The 16,581-nt window shown below is 43.9% G+C and overlaps 1 protein-coding gene across 1 annotated transcript in view; it reads left to right on the top strand.

Moving 5' to 3' along the window:
- rab6ba (RAB6B, member RAS oncogene family a) overlaps nt 1-16,581 on the top strand; it is a 41,341-nt gene that overhangs the window by 8,140 nt on the left and 16,620 nt on the right. The window contains exon 2 of the mRNA XM_034531025.1: nt 10,527-10,585. Coding sequence (XP_034386916.1) covers nt 10,527-10,585 — 59 coding nt within the window. The remainder of the gene's footprint in view (nt 1-10,526; nt 10,586-16,581) is intronic.

The following is a 16,581-nucleotide window of genomic DNA, read 5'->3' as shown; positions in this document are numbered from 1 at the left end:
GCGCTCCCTCTTGTTGTTCCATTAACAGCAAAGGAACTTGCCTTATGGACACCTGGATAATTACATTGTAGTTAATTTAGAGCTTAGTTTAGATTGTTACAGTTGGTTTCATTTATCACAGTCTGCTCTACACAGTTTGTCACTGAACAAAATACCAGCAACCTTAGCAGTAAGGAGAGAGCTTTGTGTCGGGACATTCGGTAATCAGGACTAGTCACTTTACTCCCACTCCGCATATCAGAGGGTGCTTTTGGTTTGAATTGTTCATCCTATACCACCCTGGAAATCTAATTTAGTTGTCTCTACTATATATATATTTTTTTGAGGATTATTCTCAGACTTCTTAAACTTAGGGTCAACAATGTTTAAAGGACATCTTATTCCCATTTACAGGTTCTCATATGTATTTTGGGGTTTCTACACGCTTTAAATGTTAAAAAAACGATCTGTTTTAGTCACTTTAAGCCCCCCTCTTGAAAAAGCCCATCCTGCTCTGATTGGCTTGCAAGAAATGTATTTTTCAGGTGGTTCTCAAGCTGTAGGTGGAGATGATCAGATTAAGGAGGGGGGGGGGGGGTTCTCATGAGCCTGCATGTGACATTGGAAGGAGGTTTTCTGATCTCGGCAAAAAAAACCTACGGGGTTATCTTATTTCACTGAAATTACTTGTCCCTCTTTTTAAGAAAAAAGTCTCTGGGAAACTTTCTTGTTCCTCTTACTGTCTTGCTGCATATTGGGCTCAAGCAGCTCTGCAATTATGGATTCATGCCCCATACATGCAGCTTGCTGGAAAGAATATTGTTTTGAGAATATACTTGTGTTGAGCATGTTGTTGCATTTATCAGCGTTCAATTAGCAGTATGGACTTAATTATTTGTGCACCAATTCGATTTATGCATTATTCAGAGATCCCCCGAGGGGAATATGGAAAGAGTCTGAGCTGAAAGTATGATGTCTGGTCCAGTACTGGAGAATTCTACAGCTTTTCATTCAAATGACTGAAGGTCATTTGGTGTTGTTATTGTATCAATGTCTAAGAGGTTTGGGTCTCCGGTGATAATGGAGCATCTGAATAGAGAGACCAAAAAGCAATGAAGATGAGTAGGTCATGAATCGGTAGGTAAACATAATAAGTGTAGCCCTCTGCAGATTGACACGTCTTCTCTCTCACCGTTTACAAGACTGATAAGGAAAACAGAGGGTGTTTCAATACGGTCTTAGATGGCATTATAATCATCTTGATTGTATAAGAAGTAATACACGTTGAACACCTGCATGTCATTTCTGTAATGACATTTACCCAAAGGCCCTCCTCCATACACGCAGTCAGTTTTATGACTGAGCTTTCTTAATTAACCCCACTATTGTATTCAACAAGGAAACGCATCGTAAGTAGGGCGACGTGCAGAAGACTTATGGAAGACTGCAAATGAAAGCCGTGTCCTCTTTCGCTGCCCGCGACAACGGAATCTAATTTAAACATTAAAACGTCAAGTCGGTCTGTCTCAAGCCCTCTGGCCTCAAACCGTAGACGGATGTCTTCTACCTCCTTTCCCAAGGCAATCGTAAACACCAGAGAGTCATAGATTTCAGAACTGGTGTCACACCTTGGTGGATATGTCATTGTGTTCTTACTGTGTGTGTGTGTGTGTGTGTGTTATTGCTTTTAGTAACATCAAATGCCTCATTAGACGGCATCAGGGCTGAAATGGCTTTCTGAGTGCTCTACAGGATGTGTGCACGGGAGTCTCAGCCGAGTTCGAGAGCATGTTCATCCATTATTCAGAGGTATTGGTAAATGGGGGGTTTGCTATATCCGAGTAAATATTACTTTGGTGACTTGAAGTGGAGGCTGGTGTCTAGGCTACAACTGGCTTGGACATACAGACCAGTTTCATGTTCAATTTGATAAAGATGGTTCTATCTCCTTTGAAACTCTGTCTGATTAGCCCTGATGAAATGGGGGTGGGCGGAGCTATGCGGGATGTGGCGTTGCCAAACGTTCTCTGTTAACGAGAAGCAAGCACGGTCTGCACACGCCTAATTAGACGGAAGTGAAAACACCCATGTGTTTTACTAATTTGACATAAAATATGCTGAAACCCATTTGAAACTGTGGTTATACTGCAACATAGCTACATATGATATGACATTTCAGTGTAGGTAGCATGGTTTTAGAAGAAGGTTAACTCAGGAGAGAGCTAGGCTTAACTAAACCTGGCCAACCTCATTTCCCCATTCGAACAAAGTAAAAGTGGAGGCATCGTTACGTCCATGTTTACTTCCAGAGAGCTCATGTCGCTCAGTTGGGGGTTTGCCTCCATGAAATAGGCAAGAACTTGATTCTTTGACTTGTTTGAGGGACATCGTGTGACCCAACATTGTGTAGACCTTTTGTTGCCATATCAACGTCTCCAATGCCTTTGGGTGAAGTTAACAACGAGACAATACTCATTCTGTCTGTGGGGGAACCCGGCCTTCAAATGGATGGCAACCAATAGAAACTCCGATGCGGGCAGTTAGTTTAGTTTTTTCTTAGTGTTTCAACATCCTTGTACAGTTGTGATTGTCAGGTATGTATCAAATTAACATTGAAACTAGAACGTTTCATTGCAGAAGGATTTCTTTGGCAGTTTTTGGTTTGTTAATTCGTTAAGTTGGACTGAAGGAAATTAATTTGGAGGCCATCTGCTGTTTGGCTTTGTCCTGTTGGGTTCTGCATGCCAGCTGCTGTGACTATGAATAAACAAGTACACAGATGTAAGAGTCCATAATATCTCTCCCATAGTTCTGTATCTTCTCCAGGTCTTTGTGCTCTCCTCTCCTCTGCGGGGACCATCATAAATAACTTCTTCTTTTGCTCTGTTCCGTCACTCATTGATAAATATTAGATATCTGCCTCTCTCCAGCGTGCCCGGCGCTCATCCCGATGTCGTGCGAAGTCAAGGTGCGACGCGTACCGCTTTATTTTTATCCATCTCTCTGAGTGGGAGTCTTGGCCCATGCAGAAAGCACTGCCATGCTCTGATTGGCTGCCAAGTCCTCAAGGGTATTCCGTGATGCCTGCCGCCAAATGACTGTGTGTGTGTGTGTGTGTGTGTGTGTGTGTGTGTGTGTGTGTGTGTGTGTGTGTGTGTGTGTGTGTGTGTGTGTGTGTGTGTGTGTGTGTGTGTGTGTGTGTGTGTGTGTGTGTGTGTGTGTGTGTGTGTGTGTGTGTGTGTGTGTGTGTGTGTGTGTGTGTGTGTGTGTGTGTGTGTGTGGATAATGCCGTAAAAGACGGAGGTCTTGTCATTAAGAGCGTGTTTATGTTTTTCAGTCACACCCATTCTTTACAATTATCTCCAGCTCTTGTGTTTAAGCCACTGATTATTCGGGTGCAGAGGTGGCAGAATCCTTAACTAACTGGCTTTATGGTTGCATAGCTCACAAATGGCGGAGCCTAATGTGAGCCCAGCTGTGTTGGACCTTTAACGTGCCGTAAAATCTCATTTTGAGCTCTTAAGAGAGGCCTTGATGAGGCGTCTGCTGGCTGCTCAGCAGAGCCCAGCTGTCGGAAGTGCAGGTTGTGCAGCAGCAGGTGCTCGGTCTTCTCCGTTAATTGGCCCTCATGTTGCTCACTCACTCCACAAAGCCTTTGAAGCGCCACGACAACTAGAGACTTCATTAAAACCAAGGCTGTAATTGGGAACCCACCTTGCTGTGTTACTATCTATTAAGCCCTCTGCAGAGCGACTGGTATGGTGTGATGGGTTACATGTTGAATTCCTGCACTGTGTATGTAGAGATATGCGCATGAAGGGTCTAAATAAATATGAACCGTTTTCAATAAACAGTAAAGTAAAGTCAGTGAATTGTATTTATATAGTTCAGTGAGAAATCAAACAGAAGATGAAGCTCTTCGACCTAACTAGTCAATAAGCAAAATTGGCCTCGGTCCCCTCAGATGTCAGGCTTGCGTGTCAAAATTCAACAAAGTCGAACACTACTCAGAACATTTGCACAGATTAATCTTGCCTCTGTGAGCGTATCCTCTGATCAGTTATTCCAGTGGAATTTATAGATTGTTGTGGATCCAGGCCTTTAGGCTTTAAGACACTTAAGATATTTGACAACCTGTTTTTATTTTTTAGACTTTATTTAACCAGGTAAAATCAATTGAGAACCAATTCTCATTTACAATGATGACCTGGCCAAGAGGCAGTAGCACAGTCCAGACAACACATATACATTACAGCATGACAAACACATGAGAAAATGGCAAAAAACAATATAGGTCAATTAATAAACACAATGTACAAAAAAAAAAAAGGGGTGGATTACTGGCTGATGGAAGAGAGAGAGAAGTCAGGGCTGGCCTGTGCTCTAAAGGATGATGAAAAGATGAGGGCATTTTACAGGTGTGTCATAATTATTATTGCGTAATAATTTTTGCTGACTGTGCCTTATTCTGGGCCTGTGGTGTTTGAATACATGTTTTGTTTTACATGATGCCACCAACACTGCAGCCATATTCATAAGAATAAACCCCATTAGTTTTGAACATTGCGCAGACATTGCACATTTTTATTTACACAGCCTGAGAGTCAATTTTATTTAGTGTTTTGATTGTTTTTTTGTTTATGTTTTCATTTAGGATATTTTTTACATTTTATGAATAGAGAAGAAGCACATTATGGTGGTCTTGTTCCACATGAGCCAATTAAAGCTGTGGGTGTTCCTGTCGACTGCTTTGAAAGGGTGTGCTAGCATTATAATGTTTTTAATGTTATCATATCAGTGGCATGCAATGGTCTTAAAATGACTGATATAGTTTATCGCAATTATCTCTGGGAGAATATATCAGCTATTGTGACAAACCCAGGCCTGCAGTTGCATTGTGAATCCAGAATCAACGTCAGGACATCTGCCTGTGTTACGTTGATTTTAACCGTTCCTTTTTAAATCTTGTCTCAATACGATACAATCTGTTCTGCAGAAAATAGCTGGAGGCATGTTGAAGATGTTCTCTGACCCGTCAGTCAACAACATCATTTCCAATGCACAAACAGTCCCATCAGAAGGTTTCTATGCCAGCGTGTGGACCGCGTCTAAAAAGAAACTGGTGTCGTCGAGTTCACATAGAACGGCGCACCAGGATGTTAAAGATTTAAAGGCCTTATGTAACCTCCTGAATGCTTCCCGTCTAACCCCTACTGCAGCTGCATAACGGAAGAGAGGACCGCCTCATATGAAAGGACCACAGCCATTGGAGTAAAGCCATATGCTGTTCTAAGACACTTTAATGTAGGCTTGCGGCAAAAGCTAATTAGATTGAAAAGGGATTGTGTGTTTGAAAGGTCAAGGCGCTTATTCTGGACGCTACCAAGAAGTCACAGCAAATCATGCAGCAAACAGTCACTGGTTAAGGTAACACGATTCATTTTGAGGTCCCCCTTTGAGTCCAGTAGCAGATCAGGACTTGATGGAGACGTCTTAAGGCGTGCCCACTGAGTCTTTATTAACAGGCGCCGGTCAGCTCGGCTGGGGAGAGCCACGTGGGCGCGGTTCGGGGGAATTGGGTCCTCTATCGACGGAGGACATGTTGTGAACGGGGGACAGCGTCCTCCTCTCATTAGGCTGGCCATTTGCACGAGGAGCGTGACAGTTATCAATAGGTGCCAGACACCGAAGAAAAAGCTATATTGAATAGCCTAAATGTCAAGATGAGACATTTGCACCGACGGCCTGGAAAACGTACAATGGGTGCCATCAATAAATGTTGCATTGGTCCTCTTGCACCAAGGGGAATGCATACTATTATGTAGTTTAATATCAAAACAGTCGACCTTTGCTGTCCACCGTATTGATATTTGTGATTACAGGACATTGTTTGTGTAAACTAAAAAGATGGCATTTGTCAGTGTTCATTAGAGCTCCTGTAGTTCTCTCTGGTCTTCCTCAGTAATGCCCTGTGGGAACACACCACTGGTCCGACCTGAATGGCTGGTTGCCATGTTATCTCTGCCGCTGCCTCCCATTTTACTTTATGTCTGACTAAAGCTGCTAATCATTTGAATCACATCATAATCTCTAAAATAGTGCTAAGTGTTAACGGCAAAGCGGATGAAAAGCTTACGGAGGGAGGAAATGTTCAGAAATGCAGAGCTAATTCCAAAATGTAATCAAAAATCTGCCTTGTTAGTCACTTCTTTTTTAGCCCAACACAAAATTCCCTAAGTTATTGCAGCCACGAGCGTTACTAAGCTTCCTGCTTCCGCACCAGTAATTAAATTCACACAAACAGACCTGGAGTTATGGAGATACTGACAAACAGAATGCCACACTCAGTTCAGCCTTTTAAGATCAGGAGAATAGGTTGGATATCTATTCAGGTTGGATCGGGACATTGAGGGGCATGTTAATGTTTCCCTGTAGCGCTTCGGCGTAACATCTCGGTTGTGTAATTTAGTGTGCGTCGTCACACTTGTTTTATACATCCAAGAGAAATCAAAGTGTGCTCGTGACCCTTTTTTTTGGTGTTTTGGTTGGTCCGTTTAGATTTAGTTTAAAGCGCACAGTCCCAAATACTACTACTACTTGACTTATTTCGTATCTGAGGTGGAGCTGTCAGCAGGGACTGAGAGGCACAGAGGTGCTGTCATGTCGCCCAGTGGGAGTCAGCGACAAGGACGTTGGATCAGACTCCGTATTCTGTCCTGACCACGGCTGTGACGAACATTCAGGGTGAACAATTGTGCAACATACTGGGAAGTCATTATTGTAGGGCTGCAGCCATTGATGGTCTTCATCGCTGATTACGTGTAAAAAAAAAAAGTACAATTTACAGACGGTTTAATTTTGTGTAAATCTGACCTGCAATAAAAAAAAGGCCTTAAATATGCATTTAAGGGTAACATGATGGGTTGAAAGTTTCTTTTATCTATGCTGGTGCTACAGAGTGGAATAAACTGCCTCCTGCAATAACCCACAAACATGTCAAACAGAGGCTGTTGGATGACCATATACAGAAACACATCGAAATCAGGGGGTTTATACACTTTATACACAACTAAGAGAGCAATGGCCAATGAGGAACTCCAACTACTCCAGAACTAATATCAGGCTGTTATTTCACTGTTCAGACGTACACTACAGACACTAAGATAAGTTATGTGGACAACACACGGGTTTAGAAAGACACAAGTGGTTATGTCACTCATTTATCTCAGGTAACCTGTAACCCCACATAATAATGTAGTGCGCTAACGATATGCTAACCCTTAGGAGTATCGCTAGCTCACTACACGTGACTAGTCAGCCCGCATGGTAATGTTAGCCACTTACATCAGAGAGAAACATTCCTTACACGTTGGCTCTTGTATGGTGGTGTTGAAACAAAGACACCCTCCTCCAGACTATTCAGAGTACCACTTTTACTGCAGCCCCATGCACACTAAATTGCTCTTCACTAGACGAGTCGCGATGGAGGTTTAAGTCCAAATAGACCGTGACTGAGTGAGTAGAACTTGATAAATTAGCTGGTATCTGCCTAAAGTAGGACATCTCTGGAGCTAAGTCAGCCAGATGATGTATTGATTAATTAGCATGGGATCATTAGCATAATCAGTGGCTGCGCATCAAATCCTGCCTCGCAGATATGGAAACCAAGGGAGGGCGCAGACACTTGTAATTAGTCTGCCTGATTAAAACTCTTCCTGTAAACAATTGTAGCTTGATGAACTGTGAATTAAAGATGGATTACATTTACCGAGTGCGCCCGCGCTTCTACATTTCTGAGGGACTCGGTCACAGTGCATTTCTCTCACATGAATAATGAATAGTAAATTTGAAAATATTTAATAACAGGAATAACTGGAAACTGCACGAACAGATGCTTCACTTTGCACTGGGGGGGTGGGGGAGGGGTACATGAGTCGATAGGATGAAATGTCCGTGGACTGTACGGTAGCCAGTGTTACAGAAGGCTTAGACTCACCTGTAGCACTCGGCATATGTTGCACTGGAGTTATCGGGGTTTAAGATCCCGGCTCCCAGCCAGCCACCTGCACTGCTGCTAAATGGGTAAAAGAAGAGGATGGCGATTGATTCCTGCTGCCTTGCCCGTTTTCTCTGCTCCGGTCCTCCTCATTAACAAAACCACTGAGGATACCAAATCTGAAAACCATCTGACACCATCTATCAACGAGTCAACCAAGTCTCACCCGCCTTCGTTTTCTAGAAGTGATTCATTCTGGTATATCATGCCGTTTGCCCCTAAGATGATTAATTATTTATTGAATTAATATGAAATTTGGTGGCTGTTTTCCAGTCATTTGTCAGTCACATACCTTAACACACCTCCATAATGATTCTTGGCACTTTAAGTATTACTTTTTTCCCACAGAGCATCAGGTCTGAGTTGTGTACATTGAGGAACACCGTTATAGTACCTGTGGTGGGCTTCCTTCTTGTGTATCCACTGTGACACCAGTTCGTCCAAAGACAGGCATTAAGGAACCAATGAATCGCCCCCTATAGCTTCACTTTGTTATTGATGATATTGCCAATGTGTCTCAAATTAATGTTAGAATATATCTCTGATTGGTTCAGTCTGATTGTCCAGGATTACTGAATGTTATAACCTGCAATGTAAAGACATTGATCAGGAGAAACAATAATGTTGGAGCTCAACAGTGCGCAAAACCTGCGGTGTTTGCAACAGATAGTCGATTTGTATCACTAATTGCACAAATGTGCAAGATTTTAGTTTAAAAAAAATATTAAAATCCCTCTCATTCATCCCTTATGACCCACTAGATGTATGTGGAATTCTTAATTTGCTGTATTCAGGGTGTTTCTGGGCCTCAACCTCCTGTAAAACGGAGTAACCATAGACTATGAACTATGGACACAGTCTCCAAGACGTGACCCAGAGGTTTCTAAAGAGCCGCTGTGAAGCTCCAAGAGGGTGACTGTGAAGCTCCAAGAGGGTGACCGTGAAGCTCCAAGAGGGTGACTGTGAAGCTCCAAGAGGGTGACCGTGAAGCTCCAAGAGGGTGACCGTGAAGCTCCAAGAGGGTGACTGTGAAGCTCCAAGAGGGTGACTGTGAAGCTCCAAGAGGGTGACTGTGAAGCTCCAAGAGGGTGACCGTGAAGCTCCAAGAGGGTGACTGTGAAGCTCCAAGAGGGTGACCGTGAAGCTCCAAGAGGGTGACCGTGAAGCTCCAAGAGGGTGACCGTGAAGCTCCAAGAGGGTGACCGTGAAGCTCCAAGAGGGTGACTGTGAAGCTCCAAGAGGGTGACCGTGAAGCTCCAAGAGGGTGACCGTGAAGCTCCAAGAGGGTGACTGTGAAGCTCCAAGAGGGTGACTGTGAAGCTCCAAGAGGGTGACTGTGAAGCTCCAAGAGGGTGACCGTGAAGCTCCAAGAGGGTGACTGTGAAGCTCCAAGAGGGTGACCGTGAAGCTCCAAGAGGGTGACCGTGAAGCTCCAAGAGGGTGACCGTGAAGCTCCAAGAGGGTGACCGTGAAGCTCCAAGAGGGTGACCGTGAAGCTCCAAGAGGGTGACCGTGAAGCTCCAAGAGGGTGGCTCCGGCCTTCGCCATCGTGGTGGAACATCCAGACAAAATGGTAGCCTTTAAAGGATTTCTCCAAAATATGACATACTCCCAACTAAATAAAACAATAAAAGTCACGATTTGGAAAAAGTACTTCTTGTGTGGCATTTGTGTTATTTGATGCCCTTCATCGGGGTGTAGGTGTGATTGGATCATGGGGACAACATTCACAGTAAACAGTGTGTTCGTGGAGTCAGAAGGGGATTGAGCTACAGATGTGTTATGTGCGCAGCTACAGGACACTGGACCCAAACGCCGTCAACGATGGAAAAGCAACTTTATTGCTTAACAGGATTCCAAAACAGGATTCCAAAACAGTCTCACACACAAGATCTTCCACGATCTAGACAAGACGAACCGACCAAGGGGAATGACACGAACAGGACATACAGAGGGCTGGTGCAGATGATTGGACACAGGAGGAAACAATCAGGGACAGGGCAGACAATCACAGGGACAGGAAGTGCAGAGAAACAGAGGACACGAGAGACAAGGACTTCAAAATAAAACAGGAAACACGACAACGCTACAGATCCTGACAGATGTCCTTTTATCTGACTCAATCAGAAGGTTGCCTTCAGGGACTTGCAGATAAACGTCAGCGAAACCTGCAGGTTTCCTGTCGTTCAGTAAAACTGAGTTTGCATCAGTGCACCTGCCCCCCATCGACTGTTAAATGAGGAGCGTACGCTGTGGGGAACACGCGTAATGCCGGTAGCGGCAGCAGCATTGTAATCGCATTCGGACCCCGATGACACACACACACACACACACACACACACACACACACACACACACACACACACACAGTAATGAGCTCCCTGGGCAGCAGTGACAGCCATGGCTCTAATCATAACCAGCACTCCCACGATTAACCTTTTATCGAGCGTCTCCTCATTTTAACGCCTTCTGTCCTTCTCTTCTCTTGCAGTTGGAAAGACGTCCCTGATCACCAGGTTCATGTATGACAGCTTTGACAACACGTATCAGGTAAGAGGGAATATTTAGTCCCTAATGATACAGTTTGTCCCCGTTGATCGTCTTTCCTTTCACAGTGAAGCATAGTTTTAGATAGATCAAACGCATGAGAATTAAGGAAATAGATTTATCAGAAGTGTGTGTGTGTGTGTGTGTGTTACTTAAAGCAGACACCTTTTGAACTGAACAACATCGGGGCCCTCAAGCGATCACTGTTTCCAACCTTGTTCTTTCTAATCTCAGCCGTCATCCTAAAAAACTGAATAGTGCTCATGCAGCCGCGGCACTTACAGCCGTCTTTGCCAGCTTCTGTAGACACGCAGGAAATAAAACCGTCAGTATTATTGCTTTGTAAGTATCTACTTGTATAGTAATAAAAAATGAATTAGAAATAAATCTCCCCAAGCTCCTCTGCCCTCCTCCTCGTATAGTTTAGAGAGTGTGTTTGTGTGTATGAGGGAACACAGTGTTATGAGCCTGTGCGTTGTGTGAAATAAGTACCATCAGTATAGGAGAGCGCTGAACATGAAGAAGAGGGGACAAATAACGTGAATACTTTTGTGACCCAAAATCTGAACCTCACCTTCTCCGACACTAATTTGATGCCTTCATTAAAAAAACCAGCTGTGAATTGAAAAAGACATTTCCATCAGGTACTGAGTTGTCCAGCAGCTTGCTGTCAGGCCAGTAGAGTTAATAATGTTCTGCAGCCTCTGGGTACGGCTTCACTCTCTCAAGCCCCAGTGCTGATCCGGCTGTGCCTTTAAATCATCTGCAGCGCTCTCTGTAGATTGCCTCCTGCTCCATCTAATTTGACTTTCTTGTCCTCTTAACTCAGAATCTACTGAGCACTTGCTTTCCTGTTGCTATTCCCCAAATGATTGAGCTGTAGTGCCAAAGGTTTGAGCACGATCATCCTCCAAAGAGATAAGACACAGAGTAATAATAGGAGTGACTAAATCTGTTAATATTAAGGCTCATCGTGGGGTTAGAGGGTTAGAGGTGGGGCGACTATGAGCAGGGTCGTCCTTCAATCAGAGGATCGGCGGTTCGATCCCCGGCTCCGTTAGTCCATGTCGATGTGTCCTTGGGCAAGACACTTAGCCTGCGGATGTGCAGGTGGAACCTTAGCCCCTCCCATCCGTGTATGAAAGCGCTCTACAAGTTCAGGTCCATTTAGAGGGTGCAGATTTTGACGCAATGTGTTATGACTGCAGTGAGATGAATATCCTATAATGCAGGGGAGTGAACGTGACACACTCCGAAGCACCACTACCTGCCTGAATGCAGTCTGCCTCGCTCCAAGACCGCCGCTGTGACTCCCAATGCACGTCAATAAATCAACGGACGTGAAATCCGACAGCCGTCAAAGTCGGCGCCGAGCATCCGCCCTTTTTAAGTGGGCAGGCCGGGCGAGGCGGACAGATGCCCGGCAGATAGCATCTGCTTATTTAATAATGTCCCCATATGCGGTTGAATGCCAGTCTCTGCCCCACTCTGTTGTAATAGCCTGTGAGCAGCAGCCATGAGGAATATGAAAACCAGTTGTTTGCATGTACAACAAAGACGTTTAACCCTTCGTCTACAAAACCTTTTTCTTCACTCCGTCGCCTTCTTGTTTTTATTATTCATTTATTTATTTTTCTTATAGTGGATTAATGATTCTGTTATTATTTGTTTATTTCATAAGGGACAGTGCACATTAATATAAACATTTCTGTAAATGTGCCAGAGTTAGCCAAGAGGCTATTTTTCACCTGTAGTCCCAAGAGGCAGATGTTATAAGTTATGACTGTTATGAGTGCCACAACCTCTGCTTTGGAGCCATAGATCAAAGCTTAGTTTTCTAAAAGTGTACCTTCTCTTCGCTGTGTGTGTGTGTGTGTGTGTGTGTGCTCAGTGACAGAGTGCTGTTAATGCAGTTTTTTCCCTAACCTTTGAGCATTAATTGAAATGCATTAGCTCAGTTTGAGTGTGCATGCTGCTGCTCATAAAGGGGGGGGGCTACATTTGCCCAGTGAGGGTGGAGAGATGTTATGAGTCTGAAGGAGACGTCTGCCCCGATAAGAAGATTTACGAAGTCGCCGTTTCCGGCCCCTGCATACCAAGCGACTGCACGTTTTTTAGTTTTGTCTTCATGTCGAGCTCTCAGATCGGAGCACATCCAGTTCAGTCCTTTTCAAAGTGTATTTAGAGAGCGAGGGCCCATCAGAAAGATGAAACCGAGCGTGGTAGTGGCTTCAGTCAGCCGGGGAAGGTGAGCGAGGCGAGCCAGATTTGCTGCCTCTAAAGCAGCAGCCTCCCATCAAGCAGCCACCCAGCCGAGAGACGGAGGCAGGAGTCCTGGACGCCTGGCAGCACATGCTAAAGGGCTCGCAGACCCCAGAGGAGCGCTTTTGTCAGCCGTGGTGGAGCTGTCAGTCAGGCCTGGCCACCGGGCTGTGACTGCATCTGTCAGCTCTGCCCGACACTCAGATATTTAGTGTAGCAACAGGCGCATCTGATTCATTGGTCATTCAAAAGGAATGTAGAATGGACAAAGCACAGGATAAATCAATGAAGATCTTTACTATTCTCACTACATTCCGAAAACGGTTTAGTTTGCAAACAATTCGTCCACATAATCTATTAAATATGTGTTACTACTTGAGTTAACAGCATCAAACTGAAATGATGTGGAAGTCATATTTGCTTTACTAATCAAAAGGCCATTGGTTCCAGCTTCTCAGTTGTGAGGATTTGCTCTTTTTCATTGTATTCTGTGATGGAAAATTGAACACATTTGGGTTCAAGACTTCTTGAAGACGTCGTCTTGGTGTGATGGACATTTTTTACTATCTCCTGACATTACGTCGGAATAAATACTAGAGACCGAGTATCTAAACTTATTTTTAGACACATTTGTATCCTCGGTGGAGCTCCAACAATTGGTCAAATTATTGATTTAATCAAAAACAGAAATAAAAATACATTTTCAGTCATTTTGATAATTGATTAATCGTGTCAGCTTTTGAAATGTAAGAATGTGCTGCTTTTCTCAGTATCATATCATTGTAAACTCAAACAGTTTGAACTTTGGGAGCCCTCATCCTCTGTATTTATCTATTGCAGCAACGCATTCTTCTCTTTCAATCTGCTGTCTTGGTTCATTTTAAATAACGTACCCATGATGCTTTGTGACACGTGGAAAATGAGTTAAATAGACTAGTTATGAATTTGCAGCTCTCTGCTGTGGTTACAGATGTAGCGAGCTGTAATTGTTGTGTCCTACATGTATTACACACGCGGCCTGCTGACTGATGGAGAATAATCATAGACTGATCTATTCCCTCTGGTGCTGGAAAGTCAATTCCAAATTCATCCGATTCTGCGTGCTCACAAACTGCTATCAAACACGGCGCTGTGAGCAAATAGCCAGCGTGCTCACTGTGACTCGGGTGTGTTGGCTTAACAGAGTCCAGATGGAGGGCTGTGGAAGTCCTGGTGGAGCAGCAGTGATGGAACAAGTGTTCAGATTCTCCACAAACAAATACCACATCAAGAGAAAAAGACTTCAATAATAAGTTAAACTCCTCTATCTGGTATTTCAGTTTCTTGACCGTGGTATTTCTATAACTGATGCTGTCGCAGCATCTACGCTGATCTATTTAGGCCTTTACTCACCTCACACCTAAGCCCCGCCCCTAGCTGAAAGGAGCGCCTCATGGGCACTGATTGGTGCGTGAAAAGATGAATGTTTCACTATACTCACTGCAATGTTGTGCTCACTGCTGCAACACATTGGTCACACTTGCCCTTAAGAATGCACTAAACGTAAATAGTGTTCTTGTGAACTATTGTTACGATGCCTACATTAACGTCTGGTTGAGCGCAGTCCTTTGGTGTGATTTCCATCTTCATCATGTTGGGTGCAGACCCACTGTAACACCTACCGGCTACTGGTTGCCGGACTGGTCTTTAATGTGACTGTCACAACTACCTACATTGAATTAAGGCCTGGACAAACTATTATTTTCTTCATTGATTAGTTAATTGATTATGTTCTCTTTCTTTAATTGTATTTATGGTTTTGTCTATAATATGACCAAAGCTCAAGGCGACTGCTCATTTGTCTCCGTTGATCTGATCAACAGTCATAAATCCAAAGTTTTTCATTTCACAATGAGAACTGAGAATGAAAAAGCATCACGTCCCAGAATTTTTCGGTGTTTCCTCAAGTGATACACATTTTAAATACGTCCTTTAATTTAAAAGTTATTTTAATGGGCAGTGATTTCTTTTTTCACTCGGTTATGGAAGTTGATTTCAAGCATATTCTGGCAGAATAAGTAGGGGATTTAATTTGACTGAGCCCTCTGTTTTGGTGCTGATACGGCCAAACAAGTCATTTTCTTATCTCTCGAACTATAATATCAAGTACTTTATAATCCTAATTCTCCGAGGCATTTTATTTCCAGCCCAGCAGGGCTCGATGTGACTGAGGATAAGGGAGGAGTATAGATGACGGACTCTCTGAGTTAGGCCACTGTTGGAGCTGGCATCGCCAAGGAAACGAGTGCGTGATCACGCTGCTGATGCCCAGTCCTGTCGAAGTGGGTGGTGCCGTAGACAACACACAAGCGTCCCTCCTCCCACCTGCTTAATCACAGACGGGTGCAGATGTATCGTGGTACCAATAGAATGCAGCATATTACAGTTGACCAGTCGGGCCCATCCAGCCTATCGGCCCCCTGCAGTGCTCCAGCTGGCGGTGCTGCACTTTGCAGCTGCAGCTGTCGGTCCTGGGTCAGTCCTGCACACCCGCTAGCGTCGAGCCCTCTACAGTCTCGTCCCTTTGCTCACTGAGACGTCAAACATCTGGATGCACCACATGAAATGTGCCTTAACCAGCTGTCATTACCAGTTTCATTCCGTCTGCCTCTTTCGTTTTCATAGAAATAGTTAAGGTGCATACACTCTAATAGAGTATAAGGAACAGTTCTGGCATAAACAATGTACAAAACAGGTTTCAGGAACATAAATAAACTCATAAACATTGAATTTCTAGGTTTTGATTTGTACAACCCAGGCAGCGAGGCAGAAAGCCGTGGACGTGGCTGAGGAAGGAACACGCCCCCGAAGAGGGAACGCGGCGCCCTCTGCCTCGTGACCACAAGGGTCATCCTTAGATTGCCCTGATCAATGGGTAATGTGAGAGGATGCGAGCCGTGACTTTAAGCAGCCCATTCGAGTATGAAAATCGCTCTGATTATTGAAGTGGGATGTTTGCACAGCTGACAAACTGCAGTCGTTCCCAAAGACTGGCCTGTGGTTCCCGACCCAGTCTTTGGAGACTTTATCAGGGTCGCAGAATACAGCACATCTGCAGAATGTCCTCCATAGTCTTTAATTTAACATTTATATCTGCAGAGGAAGGCCGAATGATCGTGTTGTTCTGATCATTTGACTGTGGCTCAGTGGTAGGGTTGCATAGGGGCGGAAAGTTTCCGGAAAGTTTCCACGGGAATTTTGAAGAAAATTTTTCTTTTTGCAAAAGCATATAACAGGGAACTTAAATGTAGTTGAGAACAAGACTATGCACGCCGAGCTCAGCTGGACCCTGAATGCAGCTGGTTGGGAACATTGTCTGCCAGAAACATAAACATAAAACGTTCTGTTGTTTTTGAACGTCTTTGTCATCAGTGTTGTCTGAACGTTTCAGCCCTATGTCTGGCAAGTGTGAGAGCGCCGAGTTGCGTAGAGGCCAAGAGCGGTATTGCAGACAGAGATTTCAATTATAGCTCGCAACATATTGAAAAAAATAAATGAACTAGTTAATTTTTTGGAGCTGTGAACTTAGTTCAACATTTTGAATTATGAACTATGTCCTGAACTAGTTCATTTTAAAATATGTGAACTATGAACTGAACTAGTTCATGTAGAAAGTGAACTTTCCCAACACTGTTTGTCATTAGCATATTGATTACTTGGTAAACTGAAGCCATGTTCATTTTAATACCAAGTTTATT

Source organism: Cyclopterus lumpus, chromosome 4, assembly GCF_009769545.1.
Source record: "Cyclopterus lumpus isolate fCycLum1 chromosome 4, fCycLum1.pri, whole genome shotgun sequence".
Classification (NCBI taxonomy): domain Eukaryota; kingdom Metazoa; phylum Chordata; class Actinopteri; order Perciformes; family Cyclopteridae; genus Cyclopterus; species Cyclopterus lumpus.
This window is presented reverse-complemented; position numbering and strand designations above follow the sequence as displayed.